The 22,181-nt window shown below is 46.0% G+C and overlaps 1 protein-coding gene across 2 annotated transcripts in view; it reads left to right on the top strand.

Annotated features, from left to right (window-relative positions):
- FAM171A1 (family with sequence similarity 171 member A1) overlaps positions 1-22,181 on the top strand; it is a 139,209-nt gene that overhangs the window by 56,134 nt on the left and 60,894 nt on the right. For both annotated transcript variants that reach the window (XM_062210502.1, XM_062210501.1), the window contains exon 2: positions 19,836-20,063. In XM_062210502.1, the coding sequence (XP_062066486.1) occupies positions 19,836-20,063 (228 nt within the window). The remainder of the gene's footprint in view (positions 1-19,835; positions 20,064-22,181) is intronic.

Below are 22,181 nucleotides of genomic sequence, written 5' to 3'. Positions count from 1 at the left end.
AGGAGCTGGCCCTGATGGCTGTGGAGGGGCCTGGCTCTCTCTGTGTGGCTCCCACACGAGGACGGCCAGTCGCCGCAGGCCACCCTGGGCTGCGCTTTAACGTCTTTCATCTGTGCACTTTGCTGCCGATGCTTGAATTCCTAATTCTCTGGCTGAGGGGCTCTCTCGCGGCTGTAATTGTTGGCGCTGCAGCCCTCATAACGTTTGAGTTCTTGGTCCGAGCCGAATGATTACAAAGAGAAGAGTAGATGTCTGTGACCCATCTGACAGATGACACTTAATATAATGCCTTTGGGAAGGAGAACTAAACAGCGTCAGTTTCCCAGTGTAGGGCAAAAATCATGGCAGGCCTTCTGTGCTGCCACTTGAAAAAATCAATCTGTTTTTCTGCTGCAGAAATATTAATGGGGTTGGCAGTGAAAGGGTGTGTGGATCTCTTATTTTTCAAGGGAAAAGACAAAAATAAAACCTTCTTGACATTGCTGCCAGAACATGAGCTATAAAGGTTAGAAGGCAAAAGGTTAATCTATTTGGCACAAACTGAGAACCATTCTGTAAACTTAAACTGTATGGAAAATATTGTATAGCGGTGTTCAGTATGGAAAAAATCATCAGAAACAGTACTTTGCTGTTCAGAATTGTCGGATTTTTTTTTCCTATATAGATGAAGCAGGAAATTTCAGTTGTGCTGTGGAAAGTTTTAAATTTCTTTGAAAACTCCCCTAAATTGGATTTCATACATCTGGGTGTTAATCAGGGTGTTGTAAAGCTTTGTAACTTGTGGGAGTGAGTATGGTTGACAGTGCTGTCTCATTAATACAGAATTTATTCAAACAGATGTAAAAAGCAGAAATAGGGTTTCACTAAACAAATGTACGTGTCTGAATGTTAAATAGCAACTGGCAGCCTAACTAGCATTACATTTTAATTCCACTCAGTTGCCTCTTGTTGTGACCTAAATGTGACTGTGACTCTGCAACTCTTAGAGGTTAAAAAGGAGCCAAATGATCAGTGCCTTAAAAACAAACAAAACACTCACAAATGCTCGGAGCAGAAAACTCCAGATTTTGCTGCTTCTCCCTGTTGTCCTGTGAGATGGTTGGATCCCTCTAGAACATTCAGGAACAACAGGTTACAGTAGCTGGTAGTTGGGGGGAAAGTGTATTATGAGGAGTGGGAATGGTTAGGATTTGTCAAGAAAAAGGGATAACTCGGACCATCTCTTACAGAGTTATTTAAGAATTGGAAGAGGCCTGTGCTATAGTTATCAGGTTAAGTGGCTGCCTGCAGTGCTGGCATCCCATATGGGTGCCGGTTTGAGTCCTGGCTGCTCCACTTCCGATTCTGCTCCCTGCTAATGACTTGGGAAAGCAGTGGAAGGCGGCCCAAGTACTTGGGCCCCTGCATTCATGTGGGAGACAGGAAGAAGCTCTTAGCTCCTGGCTCCTGGCTTGCAACCAACTGGGGAGTGAACCAGAAGATGGAAGATCCCTCCTCCCTCCGCACCCCCCTTCTTCTCTCTGTGACTCTGCCTTTCAAATAAAATAAATCTTTAAAAAAAATGTGCAGAAGTAAAAGAGCCCTCTGGGGAATTTTCTTCCAACAGTAGCTTCTGCTGTTTCTCCATTGGAATCATCCATGATGCCTACAAGAGAGAAGGAAGAAGCATCCATGACCTATAGCCAGGCATGGTCAGCTCCTTCCATCAGCCTTTTCTGGAAGCCACTTGTAAACTTCCCATAGACTCTTGGTGATCCTCATTTAAGACTCAAATGATGTGAGATAATAAGATAATTGTGAAAATAACTAATAGTTATGAAGCCCTCAGTGTGCACTGCACCATGTGGGAAACACCTTCTTGCTATCTCACTACATGGAGCTCTGTGAGATTTTGGACAAGAGCATTACCCCTGTTGCAATGGATTCATTCTGGGAGGAGGAGCACGGTGGGAGCAAGAGGCGCAGAGTTACGACACAGACACCAGGAGTCGGGTGAGAGTGGGCCAGAGATGAGCAGCTCACAGACTCGTTTATTTCAGTTGGTACAGCAGCTGATATAGCTGAGGCGGTCAATCCAGTCAAGGGGCTGTTTATGCCCTAACCAATCACTGCCTGTTGTCAGGCAGGCTCCTTTGCCAGGTGGGTTCTGAAGCCATTCCTGAGTAACATACTCGCTTGCCAGTGGCCATCTTGGCATGGGCTTCTTATTCCACCACATGCCCCCACTTCTGGTAGATGAGAAAACTCTGCTTAAGAACCCTGAGCTGAGGCAGGTGTTTGCCACAGCGCCAAAGTCCCTATCTGGGACACTTAACATCCTGTATCAGAGTGCCTGGTTCAAGTTCTGGCTCCACCATTTCCTATCCAGCTTCCTGCTAATGTGCATCCTGGGAGGCCCAGATACTTGGGTCTCTGCCACCCAACTGGGAGACCCAGATGGATTTTTGGATTTCTGGCTTCAGCCTGGGATGGCCCCAGATGTTAAAGGTTATCTGGGGAATGAACCAGCAAATAAAAGGGAGGGAGATAGATGATAGATACATAGATAAATAGATACATATAAAGTAAACCTGACTGCTCTTGAAACACTACTAAATCAGAAAGACTAAGGGAAACAAAAGAGCACTGAACTGTAAGTGGCAGAAATGATGGTCCAACACAGGCTGTCAGAACCAAAGCCCTGTGCTCTGTAGAGTGTGCTCTCCTTCCTTTCTCAGTTTATTTTCTTGAGACCCTTTTGGAGGGGTGGTGGTGATGGTTTTGAGATGTTGCTTCCCCAGGTGAAGTTGGTGGGATGGTTACAAGTTGGTGAGATCAGGATACCCTGTGCTGGCAGACACATCACAGCCAGTGATTGCAGCAGATCTTACAGTCTTCTGTAAGATACATTTGGTATCCCCATTTTGTGTACAAGGAAGTGGTTGCTCAAGGAGGTGGTGATCTTGCCCAGGCCTAAACAATTGATGGAGGAACCTGCAAGCCAACCCCACACCACGTGACCATGAAGTGCGCATTCTGTGCACGCTACCCACTGGTCAGGAATGTATATAGATAGACCCCAAAGTGATCTGGAATGTTTCTGCTCCATCTGAAACTATAAAGAGAATTTTTAATAATATATTTATGATACCATCTGAAACTGTATATATTCACAATAGCTTGTATATACATTACATGCCTAATTCTTTGAGAAAATAAAGTGCATATATATAATGTAATCAGTGGGTTGATTAAACTCCCACTGCTTTAGGGACCTATCTCTGTCTTTCACAATACTTCAGGTACCAGAGAGCTTCGCACCCTGGAGCCTCTCACAGCTTTCCAGCCAGCCCCTTCAGCCTGCCTTCTTGCTCTTTTGGTTTTCTTTTTAAGGCGTACTTTCTTTATTTGAATGGCAGAGTTATAAAGAAAGAGGGAGAGGGAGACACACAACACACACAGACACAGATCTTCAAGCCGCTGGTTCACTCCCCAAATGGCTGCAACAGCTGGGGCTGGGCCAGGCCAAAGCCAGGTGCCAGGAATTTCTTCTGAGTCTCCCACATGAATAGCAGGGGCCCAAGCACTTGGACCATATTCCGTTGCTTTCCCAGGCCATTAGCAGGGAGATGCATTGGAAGCAGAGCAGCTGGGATTCAAACCAGCACCAATATGGGATGTCGGTATTGTAGGTAGCAGTTTTATCCACTACACCACAGTGCTAGCCCCTTTGCTCATTTTTTTTTTCAATTCTAAATGTAATTAAGGAGGCAGTTACCTTGCTACCAGCGCCTATGCTTAGCACTTTCTGTGTCTTCTCACAGAGAGAAATGATTTGCTAAAAATCCTCATCTTCATCATCCCAAAGCTTCTTTCTTCAAATTAAATGCTATGTGCTTTTGCTCTTATCCTAGCCTCAGACAAAAAAAAAAAAGAAAGAAAAAAAAAGACCAGAACTGTTACAAATGCATATGGAAACACACACACTTACATTTCAGGCTGCCTTGGCAGCCATGCCACTAGCATCATCCAACAGATCCTTGAAGCTTGGCTAAGGTGGCTCCCCTGATTTTATGGACATGTTTACTATTGCTCAATAACTTAGCAGTTTCCAGATTCTTCCAAATCCTCAAAAGGAGACTTTGTGCCTTTGTGAACATTTTAAAACCTCAAGAGAACAGAAGCATTTTAAAGTGGTTTCTTGTGGTGATTTCCTTAGAAATACGTGTGGACCGTGTGGTCACCACCCGGTGTTGCATCACCGTTGTTCTCTTGCTCAGCGTGCAGGGTACTGTGGGAAGCGTGGTCAACACTTTTGCCATATTTACATTTCTGGGTTGTACTCATTACATGCTTTGTCATGTCCAACAGAAATGAGGATATTGATAGATTTATGTGTATATACTTTGAATTTTATGGAAAAGTTCCTGAAACTTAGAACTACAGCTTTTTAAAAAATCTATATTTGGAATCATGTTAGCATTCACTAACTACTTCCATCTTTCTTTCTTTCTTTCTTTTTGAGCAGCCACATTCTTTATTTTAGATTGGTTTGGTTTTGGGGGGGATAAGTTTCTCCAAGATAAGTAGTCAAGTTAAACTATATCCAAGTGATGGCTGACATCATGTAAGGAGCATTGAGACCAGGTCTGTTTAGTTTACTATCAGGTATATATCTGTTAAGATGACATTTTTAAGTAAGGTTATAGAAATATTCTGCCATTAATTTTGTTTGTAAACACTTTTGTATATGAAGTGTCTTCAAAAAGTTCACAGAGATGTAGGTGTTTAGCTAGTGGCAAAGACACCCGTATTCTACATCAGAGTACCTGAGTGCTATTCCTGGCTCTGGCTCACGACTCCAGCTTCCGGCCAGCACAGACCCCAGGAGGTTCACATAATTGGGTCCCCATGTCGGGGAGCTGGGTCAAGTTCCCAGCTCCCAACTTCAGTCCCAACCAGAGGCTCTTCCAGGCATTTGGGGAGTAAAATCAGTGAATGGAAGCTCTCCATCCCTCTGTGTCTGCCTCTCAAGTAAATACAAATACATACTATTTCTTTTTAAAATTCTTGGAGAGGCAGATGTTTAGCCACATAGCTGCAATGGTTGGAGCTGCGCCAAACCAAAGCCAGGAGCTTCTTTGGGGTCTCCCACATGGGTGCAGGGGCCCAAGGACTTGGGCCATCTTCTACTGCTTTCCCAGGCTGTGGCAGAGTTGGATGGAAACTGGAGCAGCTGGATCTCCAACTGGCACCTAAATGGGATGCCGGCACTGCAGGCTGCAGCTTTACCCACTACGCCACAGCGCCAGCCCCCTGGCTCCTTTCTTAATTCTTGTTTCCTTCAAATGTACATCCTGAGAGGTTGTGGTGATGACTTAAGTAGTTGGATACTGACTTCAGGCTGGCCCAGCTCCAACTGTTGCTCACATCTGGGGAGTGAACCAGCAGATGGAGTATTCTCTCTCTCTCTCTCATTCTCTCTTTCTCTCTCCCTTTCAAACAAATTAAATAAGTAAGTATTGTCTTTTCTCAAAGACTATAATGGAAAATGAAAATTATGAAAAACTATGCATGGATTTCAATTTTTTACATCAAGATAAACTATTAATTCCATTGTTCCACTAAATTTTTAAAGATTTTTTTTATTATTTATTTGAAAGAGTTAGAAAGGGAAAGAGAGGGAGAGAGGCCTTCCATCCTCTGGTTCACTTCCCAAATGGCTGCAATGGCTGGTGCTGGGATAGGCTGAAGCCAGAAGCCAGGAGCTTCTTCCAAGCCTCCCACATGAGTGCAGGGGCCCAAGCAATTGGCCATCTTCCAATGCTTTCCCAGGCACATTAGCAGGGAGCTGGATGGGAAAAGGAGCAGTTGGTACTCAAACTGCTGCCCATATGGGATGCCAATGCTACAGGCTATGGCTTAACCTGCTACATCACAGCACTGGCCACCCGCTAGCTTTTTGAAGCACCCTTGTATGTTAATTGTACAGTTGAGACAGATAAGTTCAGCAATATTTTTTTTCTTTTGAATATTTATTTTTTTTTATTTGAAAGTCAGTTACACAGAGAGAGAAGGCAAGGCAGAGAGAGAGAGAGAGAGGTCTTCCATCCGCTGGTTTACTCCCCAGTTAGCCACAATGGCTGGAACTGTGCCGATCCAAAGCCAGGAGCAGGAGCTTCCTCAAGTCTCCCATGCAGGTGCAGGAGCCCCAGGACTTGGGCCCTCTTCTACAGCTTTGCCAGGCCATAGCAGAGAGCTGGATTGGAAGTGGAGCAGCTGGGACTCAAACTAGTGCCCGTATGGGATGCCGGCACTGCAGGCAGTGGCTTTACCTACTATGCCACAGTGCGGGCCCCAATAATTTTCAAATTATCATGGCATATTTGCCTAAAATCCCTTTATGAGTGTAGCACCTTTATGATTGCTCTGAGAGCGTAACATGCATAGGGGAAAACCTCTTTTTCTATTAGTTATAATGAAAGAATGAACTTATACTGTTTAACTGATTAATGTATAGGCAAGTTCAACAGGATTCTTAGCTAAAAATTTGTAGGAGGTTGCTGGTTTTTTAGATTGTGTCTTCTGTTTCCGTGGTATATGTTTAGAGGGAAAGGAATAAGGTGCACTGTTACTTGAAAACAGTAGAAAGCATACATCTACATGAATCTATCATGCTTTCTTTAATTGCCTTACTATTAGTGTATGTTTCAACATTCTTGTGTGTTTCAGCATTCTTGGCAGCTTGGTGACGTTGGTTACAGAGTGTCATTAGTGGACGTCCTTCATTTGGATTCTGGTAGAACTGTCGCTTTGTGGGAGAGGAGAGGAAGAGCCCACTGATTGTTGGGCCAGAGGAGTCCTGGTAACTATGTAAGGCAGCAGTTTGGGAAGGACAGAGGTGAAGCTGAGGTGAGAGAGAGTACACCATGTGCTGAGCCTGGTGCAGACTACGGTGGGCAGGAAATCTGGCCTTAAACACCCACCCTGTAGAGGGGCACCCAGTTTGATGCACAAGCCCGTGCTGTAATAACACCGACTGGCTGCCTGCACAGATCTCTTCTCTTTCTGTTGCAAGCTGGAGCTGTAACCGTTGAGTCTACCACATGGCTGTCTTTTCAGAGGGCTCAGACAATGAGTCAGTTGCCAGAGACTGTAGAACACAAGAAGTCACAAAGTGTTCTTAGTTCCCAAGGGCCACAGCAGGAAACATCCTTTTCATGTGAGTAGAAATTTAAACAAATGTATTAAGAGGTCATAATCCTCCCTGGGAAATTAAGAAACATTTTTGTTTTGTTTTTGTTTTTAACTGTTGATTCATCTTTATTTATTTGAGAGAGAGAGAACGAACCTTCCATCCTCTGGTTCATTCTCCAAATGGCCACAATGACTAGTGCTGAGCCAAGCCAGAGCCAGGAACCAGTAACTCCATTGGGGTCTCCCACATTGGTTGCAAAGACTCAGAACTTGAGCCATCATATGCTGCCTCCCAGGTGCATTAGCACAAAGCTGAATTCAAAGTGGGGGCAGAACAGGCACTCTGATGTGGGGTGCAGGTGTTCTGAGCAACAGCTTAACCCACTGCACCAAAACACCCACCCCAAGGAACACTTACTTATTTGTTAATGATCTATGTATTTATTTCAATGTCAGAGTAACACAGAGAAAAACAGAGAGGGACACGGAGAAACAGAGAGAGATCTGTCATCCTCTGGTTTAATCCCCCAAATGCCTGCAAGACCCAGCTCGGCCAGGCCAAAGCCTGTCCTTCTTCTAGTCTCCCATGTGAGTGGCAGGCACCAAGTACTTAGGCCATCAGCCACTGCTTCTCAGGTACATTAACAGGAAACTGGATGTGAAATGCAGAGTATCTGGGGCTGGGAGGAGGAACTCTGATATGTGATATAGGTGTCCCAAGCAGCAGCTTAACAACAGAGCGCTTTTAAAAGGAAAAGCTCCCACAGGTGGAAATTCTGCATCAGGGACTGTGACCTCAGATCATCAAGAGGTTTGAGAGGAGGACAGCTGTCGAGAGGCCATCAGGAAGCCAGGAGGATGGTAGTGCTCTTCTCACGCGACTCCCCGGCGCATGCCTGCGTTGTCCTCTCTCTTTTGTGAACAGAAAATAAATCTTGGTCTTTGCAGGAACACATCCCACTATTGCTTTTAGAATCAGTCACATGAGGATTGCAGGATGCTTTGGTTGCAGCCAAAAATTGGATGGCAGGAAGTCCTATGATGTACAGATTGTACCAGAGTTTTATTGAGCCATGTTATGTATTGATAAATAATGTACATTATAATTTTTTAAAAGATTTACTTATTTATTTATTTATTTGAAAGAGTTACACAGAGAGAGGAGAGGCAGAGAGAGAGAGAAAGGTCTTCCATTCACGGATTCACTTTTCTATTGACCGCAACAGCCGGAGCTGTGCCAGTCTGAAGTCAAGAGCCAGGACCCTCCTCCGGGTCTCCCACTCGGGTGAAGGGCCCCAAGGACTTGGGCCATCTTCTACTGCTTTCCCAGGCCATAGTAGAGAGCTGGATCGGAAGTGGAGCAGCTGGGTTTCGAACCAGCACCCATATGGGATGCTGGTGCTTCAGGCCAGGGCATTAACCTGCTGTGTCACAGCGCCGGCCCCCTGTATGTTATAATTAATATATGATATGTAATAAGTGGTCTATGTTATAATATTTGGGTTTTTCTATATATACATATATTTGCTTGGAGCACATTTTTCATGGAATTATGAGGAAAAAGTAAAACTGAACAATACTAGGAATCTTCAAAAACACTTATGGAAATTTATGTTATAAAAACTGTACATGGGGCCAGTGCTGTGGCATAGCAGATAAAACTGCCGCCTGCAGTGGGGCCCCTGCACCCACGTGGGAGACTGGAGGAGGCTCCTGGCTCCTGGCACAGCAGCTCCTGACGTTGTGGCCATCTGGGGAGTGAACCAGCAATAGAAGACCTCTCTCTCTCTCTCGCTCTCTCGCTCTTGCTCTCTCTGCCTCTACATTTCTGTAACTCTGCCTTTCAAATAAATAAAAATACATCTTTAAAAAAAAAGCTGTGCATGAATTTACAGATTTTTTTCACCACAGCAAACTTATATTTTAATTCCATATTCTGTGAACTTACAAAAGAACTCTGTGCACTGTGTAAAACTGGAGAAAATAAATTACAAGAAAGAGGCTAGTGTTGTGGCTTTGCAGGTTAAGTCACTGCTTGGGGCACCCACATCCCATATCAGAATACTAAGTTCTGGCTGCTCTGCGTCCAATCCAGCTTCCTGCTAATGCATCTCAGGAGGCAACAGATGATGAATCAAGTGCATGATTCCTGCCACCCACATAGAAGACACAGATGGAGTTCCAGGCTCTTGGTTTTGGTTTGGTCCATCCCTGGCTGTTGCGGACATTTAGGGAGTGAATCAGCAGATGGAAGATCCTCCCCCCACCAACACTACCCCTTTCTGTCTGTCTCTTGCTCTGCCTTTCAAGTAGATGAAAAAAGAAAAAAAAAAAAAAAAACACACACAGTTTTGGAACTTTGGTTCTACTATAACTGCATGTATCATAATGTCATCAGGCTACAAAGTGAAAGAAATCATTTTTTCTTTATGAAAGCAATCATATAAGTGGATAGAAAACTGCCCCTTTGGCTGGTGCCACAGCTCACTTGGCTAATCCTCCGCCTGCGGCGCTGGCACCCCAGGTTCTAGTCCCGGTTGGGGCGCCGGCTTCTTTCCCGATTGCTCCTCTTCCAGTCCAGCTCTCTGCTATGGCCCGGGAAGGCAGTGGAGGATGGCCCAAGTGCTTGGGCCCTGTACCTGCATGGGAGACCAGGAGGAAGCACCTGGCTCCTGGCTTTGGATCAGCGCAGCGCCAGCCATAGCAGCCATTTGAGGGGTGAACCAATGGAAGGAAGACCTTTCTTTCTTTCTCTCTCTCTCTCTCTCACTGTCTAACTCTGCCTGTCAAAAAAAAAAAAAGAAAGAAAGAAAGAAAGAAAACTGCCCCTTCATGTAATGTGCTTTTAACTGTTCTATAAAGTCATGAAAATATGGTGCGCATGCAGATGCTCTAAAATTCTAGCACCAAGAAAGCATGGGGCAAAATCTCTCAGAGCAAAGGTCTGGAAACATTTTAAAAACAGCCTCTCTTTTGGAAGAGGTGATTAAGTAATCTTCTGTTGTTTTACTTAAGAGATGAAAAACCAGGTAACTCTCATAAATTGAAGTGAAATATATCTCACCATAGAGCTGGAGGCTGAGTGTGGTGACTGCCTCTTTAGCTGCTTGCCCAGGTGACAGGTGGCTCCCGCAGCTCCAGGCACTGGGGACCAGAGCCTTCCCTGGGTCCACCTCGTGCGTGAACTCTCTCTGCTGGGCCGCTAGGGCCAACCCAGAAAATGCTGTGTGCTCAAAGTAGGATGTGTTGCTGTGGAAACCAGCAGCTCTCAAAACTAAAAGGAAAGGAAAAAATTGCAATCCCAGAACAAAGGCCAATTTGGGGGCTATATAAAAGAAAATGAGAAGCAGTCAGGGGAGCCAAAAGCTTCATAGAGACAAACAGGAGAGTGGAGTCCACGGGCTTTGCTTTCCCTCCAGAGTTTGTTAGGGTAGACATGAGAGCCACTCAGAGAGCAGGTGCCTGTTCTGCTAGCGCTGTTCCTGGGGCAAACCACAAAGGGCTTTGTCTTCCAGAGTGTTCCATGTTAGTCTGTGATTTTGAGAGAGAAGTTGAGGATATTTTTCTTAGAGTTGAAGGCGAAGTTATCAAATTGATGCATTCTGAACGTTTGCAGAAAGATAGGTAAAGGTGCACATTATTATCTGATGACGTAGGGGGGAAGAAAAATCGAGGTGAACTGTGCAGGTGACCTCCCAGTGTCTTCAGGCAGTTTGCCAGTGTTCTGCTGTCTGTGAACCATGTACCATAATTTCGTCCTCTTGTCCCTGCCATTAGGTCTCCTCTTAACTTGCTACTCAGAGGTGCCTTCTCCAAAGCCAGCAATTTGAAACAGCCGTGTTGCATTTAGTTCTAAATCTGTGGCAGTTAGAAAGGAAATGACTAAAAGATAATGCTGGGCTAAAAGATAATGTTTAGTTTTCTACCCACAAAGCAGATGCACTTTGTACTGCTTAAAACGGACGAGCTTGCGCCCGCAGAGCCAAACCCTTCATGCTTGCCAAGAGCAAATGAGCTCTGAATCACGGTGGAAGAAGAATTCCTGCGTACTTCTTTCTCCCCTCTTGGCTCTGCCCCTGGCTGATGAAAATTTGAGAATGCTCTAGAGGCGATGGCTGAACTCCTGATCGGAAAATAATTCACTGAGTAAGAGTGAGTAGCAAGAAGAAGCCAGAGTACACACTGCCCAGGACACACCTGACCTGAGCAGACCTGTGGAGTGGAGCCCATTCTGCACACCAGGAAGGCACCAGGAGGCTGGGAGGAGAGCCTGTGGGCACAGATTCGAGGAAACAGTCGTCAGCCACACAGGACCTGCCGAGGGCAAACAGCACTACCCACTCTAGCTGGTTTAATGAGAAGAGACACTCATCATCGTTCTGGGGATGGCTCCCATCCACAGCGATGCCTGAGCCCTAGGCTAATACTAGTCCCAGATGCCTCCTTCCTAGTCCCTGTGGTCAGAAAAAGCACCTGCTTCTCTGTGCTGTCTTCCAAATAAAAACCCAGCATCAGATTAAGCGGCACTGAAGTATATTCCTCCCCATCTCAGCCAGCCACAAGGGAGCATGGGAAAATGACTGCCTGGAACTTGCTTGGAGTATAGAACATCCTCGCATGAAAGAAGTCAGGCTGATCCTGGCTCGTCTGTCCACGCTACCCATCCTACCAGCCTCAGCCTCAATTTTCCTCTCTTCCAGGAAGCATTCTCCCCCGCTGAACTACATAACCCATAATCAGGCCGGTAGGCGCGCAGCACATACCCATGGAACCTCCATTGCTTTCCAGTTGTGGTCATGTCACACCCGTCTTTAAATCTTTTGACTCTTGTCCCTCTCTCTCTGTGGCTACTTACAGATCTTTTTTGACTTCTTTGTTTCTCTTTCTGCCTGCAAGCTCCAGATCACCTCTTCTTGGCTGCGTCTGTTCTTACACCTCCCCGCCAAGTTTCATCCTTTTTGCCCTCTGCCATGTAGATTGGACTTCCCTCCCCATCCCTTGCCCAACTGGAACCTCCTTAGAAATGGGAGCTATGTCTTTCCTTCTTTTTTTAAGTCTTCCAACAGTACCTTGTACCAGGTTGTGCAACAGTAGCTGATCAATTAATAGCTCCTGTATGCATAGCATGATATTAGGTACTAATTAGTTACAGTCATTAGTTATAGTTGATTAATGTTTTTAAACAGAGTTTGACAGTAAGATGGATAAGAAATGGAATAATACCAGGGATATTTAGGTCATGCAACAGATAATATCCAGAAATACCTATAAGTTTTAGTGATTTGCTCACCATATGTATTGGGCCAAACACTATTCTGTATGCTTAGGATTCATGCTTAGGATTCTTCAAAGAAAGACAAACAGGCAGACTCATTTTCTCAAAGCTTACATCTGGTCTAAGCTGATGGCTAAAAAACATACACATTATAAACATACTATAATTGGTAAGTGTCATATATGAAATGAAAATATCAAAGCAGGACAACTTCAGAAGTTCAAGATGGGTTGTGATTGGCATTTTAGATACAGTGGTCAGGATTTTAGAAAATGTGTCTTAGACAATCAGAATACTGAATATGTGTTGGGTATTAGGTGATATAAAGAGATTGTTACTTCATCTGGATATGATGATGTTTTGACTATCTGTTTTAAATCCTCATCTTTTGTGAACTGAAACTTATAGGGAAATTATATAACTTAACATGTTATCTAGAATTTGCTGCAGATTATTTCAGCAAAAAAACGGGATAAAGGCGGGAAGAGAATAGCTGAGACCAGAATGGCAGAAAGTTATCACCGCTGAAACTTGTCTGCCGAACAGCGCAGTGGTACAGGTGGTAGAGGGCAAGTCTTGAGTGGTCCTCTGTATAACCTCTGTGGCTTGGATGTTTGTGTCTGCTCCCCCCCCCCCCCGCCCACATTCTCCTGTGGAAATCCTAACTCCCCAGAGTATGGTGCTAGTAGAAGGTGGGGCCGCCAAGAGCTGATTAGATCATGAGGGTGGAGCAGTGTCCTTGAAAAAGGGATCTCAGAGCAACCTCGCCCTTTCTCCCACGTGAGGATGAAGTGAGCAGTCAACATCAATGCCTGAAAAACAGGCCCTCAGCAGCCCGGGATTCAGCTGTGATCATGGACTTCCAAGCTACCAGTACCGTGAGAAATAATATTGTTGTTTATGAGCTGCCTACTGTAGGGTATTTTGTCGTGGCAAAGAATGTTCCAAAATTCCCATAATTTTTTTAAATGTAATTTGGTGATGGTAGAGCCTCCTCCATGAGCCTCATGGAGGAGGTGGCAGTTCAGCAAGGGCTTAGGGAGGTGAGGGAGTGGGCTGCGTGGATAAGGGGTGGAAGGAGGTGCCAGGCAAGGGAGGGGCCCCCTGGCTACCTCCCAGTTCCCTGGATGGGGAGTGCATAGGACAAGAGAGGACAGATGTGCAGTTTCAGGTGAGGGGTGAGGAACAGATAGAGACCACAGGAGGCGCCTTCCCTTACTGTCAGGGCTGCTGCAGAGTCACACTCTTGACTTATTCCCCCGGGAGCTCCTTGAGCCCCTTAGAGACCTGGCTTTCTCTACTCAGAAGGTTTGTAATACATCATCAGTGCCATCCTACCTCATTCTCTGTGGTGATGGGGAAATTCACCTGTGCCATCCCATATGGCAGGCACAAGCCACATGTGGCTGTTGAGCCCTTGAAATAAGCTCAGTGTTCACACTAATTTACGTTTAACTAATTTAAACTTAAACATGCATGCCTGTGTGTGGCCGGTGGCCCCCACTTTGGACAGTGCCATGTTAGGATGTGGTTTGTTTCACTCCAGCACCCAGTTTACAAACATTGAGTGAATACCTGCTGGCTCCATAAGATGAAAGAATGAATTTTTGAAAAAGACGACCCCTCCTGCAGGGCTCACAGGCCACAGCAGGTGCTGTGAAACTGTGGCACTGGCATGGTCTGTGCTGCTCACCTTCAGGCACGGGGGCCCATGAGCTGAGCTCTCTCCACACCGGATTTTGTTTAGTGCAGGTCACCAGGTCGTCCTCCTCCTCTATGGCCCTGCCTTCACCTCTTGCCCTGGCTGGTGCCTGTGTCTCTTCAGGTCTAAGCTTAAATGACCCTGCCTCCCAGACCATACAGTTGAAAATAGGTTCCCTCTCTGTGCACCCCTGGGGTGCCAGTTTAAAACTCTACTTTGGTTTTTATTTACAATTGGCACCCCTTATCTACAGGGGGATTCCTTTCCAAGACCTGAAGGAGGCAAAGAATACCTCCAGGAGGTACCTGAAACTATGGATAGCACCAGACCCTATGTGCACTGTTTTCTCCTGTACATACATGCATACTGCAAAACATTCATGGAAAAACAGAATTCAGAGGTAACCACTTTGATGCCAAGAATTTCTGAAATCCATCCATAGTTTTTAAGAATACATATTTTTCACAAACCTTTGGAAGACCCTCTTATACATGAATTTCAGATTTTTTGGCACCAAAATAAACTTTTAACTCCATTTTCATGAATCTTTAAAAGTACCCTTTTACTTACCTATAAGACTTTAATTTCTGCATTAGGCACAGTAACATTAACAACAAATCAAAAACAAAATAGAACTAGTTTGACAGTATTGACAACACGCCACATCACTACTACTCTTGCTCTTCAGGGTCAACACTAAGTGAAATAGGCTGACCTGGACACAAGCGCTGCAATACGGGCAGTTGATCTGATAACCGAGACAGCTGCCAAATGCCTGGCGGGCCGGCCGCATATACAGCATGGATGTGCTGGACAAAAGGATGATCCTGTGCTGGGAAGGGTAAAATGGGATGGTATAAGATTTCGTTATGCTACTCAGAACAGCATGCAATTTATTTCTAGGTGTTTATTTCTAAAATTTTCCATGCAGTATTTTCAAACAGCAGAGACTACTAGGTACCAAAACCGGGGCAGTGTGGGGGTTGGGAGGGCAGGTACTGCTGCAGAGCTCAAGGCTCCTCAGGATCAGGGGTCTGAGTCCCATTGTCTGCCTGCACAGCTGGCCTACAGCAGAGAGCAGTCTATGTCCACCCAGTTTGGGAAGAGCAAAGAGGAGGAGGCTCTGACAGGGGAGGGGTTGTCAAGTTGGAAGTAACTTCTCAAATAAGCCTACACTAGGACTTTGAAAGGAAGAATAAGAATGAGGGACATGAAAGGGAAGGTGTAGAAAATCATTTTCCTTCCCAAGTGAAAGGCATCTGCAAGCAGGACAAGGAATAAGCCCCAGGGCAGAATGTGGGGGTCAGGTGGGCCCCATGGGAGGATCTGTCTCCTGTCCCTCGAGGGGGCTGAGAAAGTACCTGGTTTTAAGCTATGCAGGGCATAAGGTCTCTTGCAAATTTTAGAACTCTTCCATTATAATACAAAACAGCTAGAGATGAGATGCAGTTGCTGGTATAGTATAGTACAATAAAACTTTCTAGACACTGAAATTAGAATCCCAGATAATTTTCACGTGACACAGTATTTATTCTTTTGATTTTTTTTCAGTCATTTAAAAAGCATGTGGTGCAGAGACTTGGCCTAGCAATTGCGCCACCAATTAGGACACCTACAACCCTTACAGGAGTGCCTGGGATTGAGTCCTGGCTCCACTTCCAAGTCTAGCTTCCTGCTAATGCACATCCTGGGAGGCAGCAAGTTGTCAAGTTGTCGGGTCCCTGCCATCCACATAGGAGATGCAGATTGAGTTCCTGGCTCCTGGCTTCAGCCTTGCCTAGCCTCTGCCACTACAGGCATTTGGGGAGTGAACAACAGATGGGATTTCTCTCTCAGTCTCTCTATTTGTTATAAATACACACATAAATAAATACATAAAATTTGAAGTGTAAAATCCACTCTTAACTCATAGACCAAACAAAGCAGGTCAGGCCGCGGGTGTTCATCCTCCTGCAGGTGGAGGGAAGCTGGCTGAAACAGGGTTCCAGGGAGACAGGCAGAGGTCAGATCAGTATTTTAGGTAGCTCCCTCCAGCTTCAGCAAGGATTGAGGGCTCAGGCCTGAAGGCAGTGGCAGCTTTTGTTAAGAGGCTGAGCAACAGTCTAAGTGACGGATGATGAGGCCTTGCAATAGGGCAGTGTTAACAAGGGTGCTAAAGGAAGGCCTACGAGATGTACATCTTGGAATGAAAAGCAGCAGAACTTGGTGATGGGTGTGCTGGGTGCCGAGTAAAGGACGCTGGTCCAGCCTCTGGTTTAGTAAACAGGTGCTCCGGCTCAGCTCAGCAGCATCCCTCAATTCTCACTGATCAGCAGAGGGGCATGGCGAATCTTCATGCCTACGTAGGTCTGGGGTCTTAATTTTATCTGTAGAAGGACAGTACGTTAGTGGTGAACATCCACCCTTCATTGCGATATTATTCCCCAGGTTGTCATTTAGTAAAAATAGTTTTGGTTGCTATTGAACTCCATAACAGTGATGCTCCAGTCATCTGTAAGGATTACCTGACCGTACTGGTATTTCTTCCCATCCTGTCACACCAAAAGAAGGAGCTAAATCATTTCTTTCAAAGTACAAATTGCAGTATATAAGCTAGACCTCCCATATCAGAAGAAATTGAAGTGGTAGAACCTCTAACGTAGATCAGAGTGCAACTCTCCCTTTCTTTGTTTATTCATAAACTTTTTCTTTCCAGAGCTCTTCAGGGTTTGCATTCTCAGCAAATAAAGAAGAAAGAACAGAAACCTTGTAATCCCGATTGTTAGTAAATGTTGCATTACCATAAATTCACATCAATGTAGCCCTCTGAGCCCTTCCCACTCACCCTCTTCCCAAGGAATTCTATGTGAATATTCATGAAAGCTGAGTTATGTTGTGACTTAGCCATCCTACTTGGGGACAAAGAAGACCAACTTAAATAAGACTTATGTTTGTGTGTGTGTGTGTGTGTGGCATTTATTCTGCATGAAGATAACCCTGTAAGATTAAGGTGAACTGACTACATGTGTTTTGTAATATCAAACCCTTGGTTTTCAAGATGTTGAGTTTATCCCTCTTCTGGTATTAATTTTCACCTCTGATAGTGTGAAGTATCCAAGTTCAATTTCTGTACCTTTTTTTCTCAATCAACAATATTTTGAGGGATTTATTTGATACATGTGTAGAGTATTTAGATCAGGGTTCATTAGCTGTTCTTGCTGGTCATCTACTCGAGAAATTTATTAAATTGGTATGTGGAAAAAATGGGTGAGAAAGTGATTGACTAATTGGAATTTGCAATATTGAAAAGGTTGCTTTAGTGTCCTAGGATGAACAGCTGCTAAATTACCAAGGTGGAAGTTCTCAAACCACCATGGCTGCGGTTTAGGAGAACTTCAGATGCACAGGTATTAGTAAACCTAGAAGGATCCCATCCTTTCTCTCGTTGCGCACCTACCTCCCTCCACCTCCCTTTTCTGAGCCCCACGCGTCACCCTAGGGCAGTGAGCACCGCAGGCCTAGTAATTGGAATGATGAAGGGCAGGGGCATGTGCTGCGGCATCCTCTGCTAGGCGTTACCCTAAATGGCTCCACCTGGCAGTGGAGAGGTGTGCTGCTGGCACCCCCTGGTCACAGGTAGGGAGTCTGAGCCCTGGAGAGGTGAAGGCCACCGGGTAGTCCTCCGGAGCTCAGAATCAAGCTAGGATATGAATTGCCATAGAACTGTCAGCGGAGACGGGTAGCAGAGGTTTTTGTCTTTGTGCAAGAAAGAACTCAGACATGAGACAGAGAGCAGTGGTAAGCAAGGTAGCAAGGTTTAATGGGATGGAGCATCCATAAGAATGGATGGGCACCTCTCCAGACAGAATCTGAGTACCCAGTCACTCACCTGGGGAAAGCAAGGTTACATGTCTAAATGAAGAGAATACACCTGGCAGGCCAGGCAGGCAGCTCAGGAAAGGACTGAGAGCTGAGTGTGCAGTCTGTATTTACATTGGGGCTTTTAAGGGAATGGGGTGCAGCTTCTCCTTCCCCCTCCCTCTTCTCCAGAACAGAGGGTTTGCTGAGTGTGAATTTGGTGAAATTCTTCGCAGGGTTTCTCTACTCAGTGCTGTCAAGGGATGGGCAGGACTTTCTAGTGTGAAATACTACACTGCTTCCAAGATGAGCTTTTGCAGATGCTTTGTTTTCTGTAGGCCCCTCTCATACACATAGGCTAATTTCTAACTTCCTACCTAACAGAACTCCAGAGTGGCCATGAGGCCACACGTGCAGGACCAACCCCAGCACTCCTCCCTCATCCTCACCAAGCCAGCCTTCACTGGCCTCCTTGATGGACACTCTATGGAGCTCGGCTCCAGAGGTTCTGGAAGCCTGAGTTTCCCTGCATAACTTGTAGTTCCTTGCTAGTCTTTGCCCCAGCTCTCTATCTCAAGTCACTGTTACAGTTGTCAGATGGGAGCAGCATGGCAAGTCATCCCGCAAGTGTCCAGGTTGGGCTTATGTCACCAAGCACCATTTACTCCGTTCCTATATCAATGAAGAGTTTATTGGGGACAGCATATACTTCTGAGTTGTTTCTTCCATCTGGTTCTGGAATCAACATCTTGATGCCCACTGTGATGCTGGAGTCTGGTCCACTATCATCTCTTTCCTGGGTTATCAGAGGCCTCTTAACTGGATGCTCAGTCTCCAGTCTTGCCTCTCTCCCAGCCCAGTCTTCACCCAGGGCCAGATGTTTCTGTTGTGTGATTTTTGGTTTCCACTCCCCTGTTGACTTCAGGATAAAGAATAATCCTTTTAAGTCATTCATGAAGCTTTGAGTGACCTCAGCCCACCTGCCTCTTCAGCCTCATACCCCTCATGCTGTCCATTGGCTTTTCAGCCTTGCTGTCCTTTCTCCTGAAAGTGTGACCTGTTCATGCCTCCAAGCCTTGCACATGCTGTTCCCTCTCCGCTGCTGTACCTGCTGGCTTCATCACCATGTTGTTGCACACACTTAACAGTTCTAGCCACAGTGAAAGCTCAGAAAACGCCTCCTGTGTTTGTGAATGAAAACCTTCCATCCCATCTTCACGTTTGAATCATTTGGATCTGTCCATTTCCTACAGTTACTATCTGCTTTTTTGCCAGTATTTCTAACTTTGCCTCATCTTTCTTTGCAAACAGTTCTCATTTTTTCCTTCTTCTAACCCTGCCTTGCCCCACTCTTTGGGTCTTCCATTCCTCACGATAATCTGAGGACTTTTCGGTCTGGGCTTTGCAAGGCCCAGCACAATGAGCGCTTATGTCCGCAGCGGCACAGCTGTTCGCCAACGTGGCCGCAGCGCGCACAGCCTTCTCCAGCCTTTCTGCAGCAGCCCAGGCTCTGCCGGCTGTGCTTGGCAGCAGCACGTGAGAGCGTGTGTCTGCTGCCCTGTGTCTTACAGGCATAGACATTTTCTATCATTTCCTTGTAGGTATGGGCAGAAAGCAGTAAAGAAGAAAGCAGTTTGTGATGGGCAGTGGTTCTGAAGAAAAAAAATAAGTCTTGTGAAGTGAGAGGAAGATGTTCTGGTTAAAATTATTCACATTTTGCATGTGGCTCTGCGTTTGCCGGGGACATCCCGGCCCAGCCCTCCATCATGGTGAAACTGGATTGCTGGAATTGTGACTGGTCTTTCCCCATTGACAGCATGGCTCTTCCACCTTCTCTGCTTTCAGAGGTCACGCTGAAGGTGCACATCAGTGACGCCAGCACCCACCAGCCCATTGGGGACGCGCTCATTGAGGTTTTCAACAACCAGGTCTCCATTGCATCTGGCACGTCGGGGACAGATGGCGTCGCCTTCATCAAGTTCCAGTATAAGCTGGGCAGTCAGCTGGTGGTCACTGCCACTAAGCATGCCTACGTGCCAAACTCTGCCCCGTGGAAGCCGATCCGATTCCCCGGTAAGGGAATCTTCAACCTTCTCTAACACGGAGTTCATTGTATGACTGCCATGGTGGCAGTCAGTGAATTTTGCATGTTTGTCCTGTGCCCTGGGGGCCCCCTTGTAGGAAGGGAAGGTCGGGTGAAAGCATGAAGCTGGTGTGGACTCTACCTCTTTACACACACTCTGGAGTTAAAGGCTGCTTTCCCTAGCTCTCGGTCTCACACCTTATTGGGAGTGACTAATAGGATGAGAACCGGGGGTTCCCTCAGGGTTTGGCATCCTGCTTCTCCCTCAGCTGTCAGACCACAGAGGCTGGAGGGCAGGCATGTCCATCCAGACAGGTAGGGCATGATCGAGACTGATTTTTCTCTTTCTCCTTTTGTCCTGTTTAGCCCCTCAAAGCAGTCTGTCCACCACAGGGAGCAGGGACGGCCCCTGACACGCATTCAGTGGGGCCTGGGTAGGTGGGGAGCATCAGCTGCAGTCTCCCCATCTACTCGCCACAGGCTGAATCTGGCTCCCAAACCACATAACCTATTGGCACCAAGATTGGGTGAGCAAGTAGCAAGGCTCTGTGTGCGCAGGAATGCAGCCTCACTAGGAAGGGCCTGGTGTGTGACACTCCCCGCCCTTGGAAGTGAGCTGCTTCCTGCAGGCAATGCTTGCCCTCGCTTCAGGGCCACAAGGAACCTGTATCATTAGGGGGAAGGATCCCTGTTAAAGATTAAGTTTACCTTTCTTGTAGCCATGCAGCATTTACCCAAGATAGAACTCCTCCTATCTTTCCTATTCTATTTTCTATTCTAACTATTCTCACTTTTTGATCGCTTCTCGGCCTTTTCGCTAAGATCAAGTGTATTCTCACTTTTTGGCTATTATAAATTTGCTGTAACTGCTTTTTAAACGATTTATTTATTTGAAAAGCAGACTGAGTAAGTGCATATGCGAGGGAGAAAGAAATATCTTCAGTCTGTTCATTCACTCCCCAAATGCCTGCAATAGCCAGGAGCCTGGAACTCCATCCAGGTCTCCTGTATGGGCGGCAGGGTCCCAGGTACTTGAAGATTGGAAGCAGAGTAGCTGGACTACGACTGGATGCTTCAAGAAGGGATGCAGGCATCCCAAACAGTGGCTCAGCCAGCTGTACCACAGCACCTGCTGTTCCATGATGCCCACCCCGTAACTGAATCTTCTGATCTTCCCTCCAACTCTGTGGCCTTTTCTCTCAACTCAGAACCCTCGAGTTGAATTCTTTACTTTTTGTTTTTTTTTGTGTGTGTGTGGTTGAGACACAATTCACATGATACAAAATCCGCCATATAAAAATGTACGGCTCACAAGGTTACACAGCTGTCAACACCACGTAATTCTAGATTATTTTCTTAGCCCACATGGCCCCCCACCCCATCTGTACCCATTAGCACAGATTTGCAATGTCCCACTCCTCTCAGCCCCTGGAGACCACTGATTTATTCTCAGTATCTCCACATTTGCTGGTTCTGGATGTTACCCATAAGTAGAACCATACAACATGTGGCCTCTTGTGCCTGGCTTCTTCCCCTCAGCACGATGCTTCCGGGATCCATTCTTGCTGCAGCACACGTCAGTACTGCATTTCTTTCTGGGATGAGTGATAGTCCCTCATATGGATATATGCCATCTTACCCATTTAGTCGACAGACATTTATTTGGGTTGTTTCCACTCTTTGGGTATTACGAGTAGAGCTGCTCTGAACATTTATGTACCAGTTTATGTGTGACTGTTTGTTTTTAGTTCTCCTGGGTAAACTCATATACCTAGAGTGGAATTGCTAAGCCATCTGGTTGCTGTATGTTTAATGTTTGAGGAGCTGCCAGACTTTCCCACAGCACCAACGTGCACACTTGCCTTCTCCGTTCTGCTTGTCATGCAACTTTGGGCTGTGAGTCCGAGTCCTCTCCTAATGCATAGCCCTTGAAGACCCAGGCTGCCTCTACTGTTTCTCTCTTCCTCCCAGCATCAAACTCTGGGCCTCGTCTATAGTGGCCACTAAATAGATGGTATGGCCATTTCCCCAGAAAGCTGCTTCGCCTTTCTTTTCTCCTCTCTCAACATGGAGGCCTGAGCTGGATGGGGTCCCGGGGCCTTTGAACT

The sequence above is a fragment of the Lepus europaeus genome, chromosome 14 (genome assembly GCF_033115175.1).
Source record: "Lepus europaeus isolate LE1 chromosome 14, mLepTim1.pri, whole genome shotgun sequence".
Lineage (NCBI taxonomy): Eukaryota > Metazoa > Chordata > Mammalia > Lagomorpha > Leporidae > Lepus > Lepus europaeus.
The sequence above is the reverse complement of the archived record's forward strand: the minus strand, read 5'-3'. Positions and strand labels throughout refer to the sequence as shown.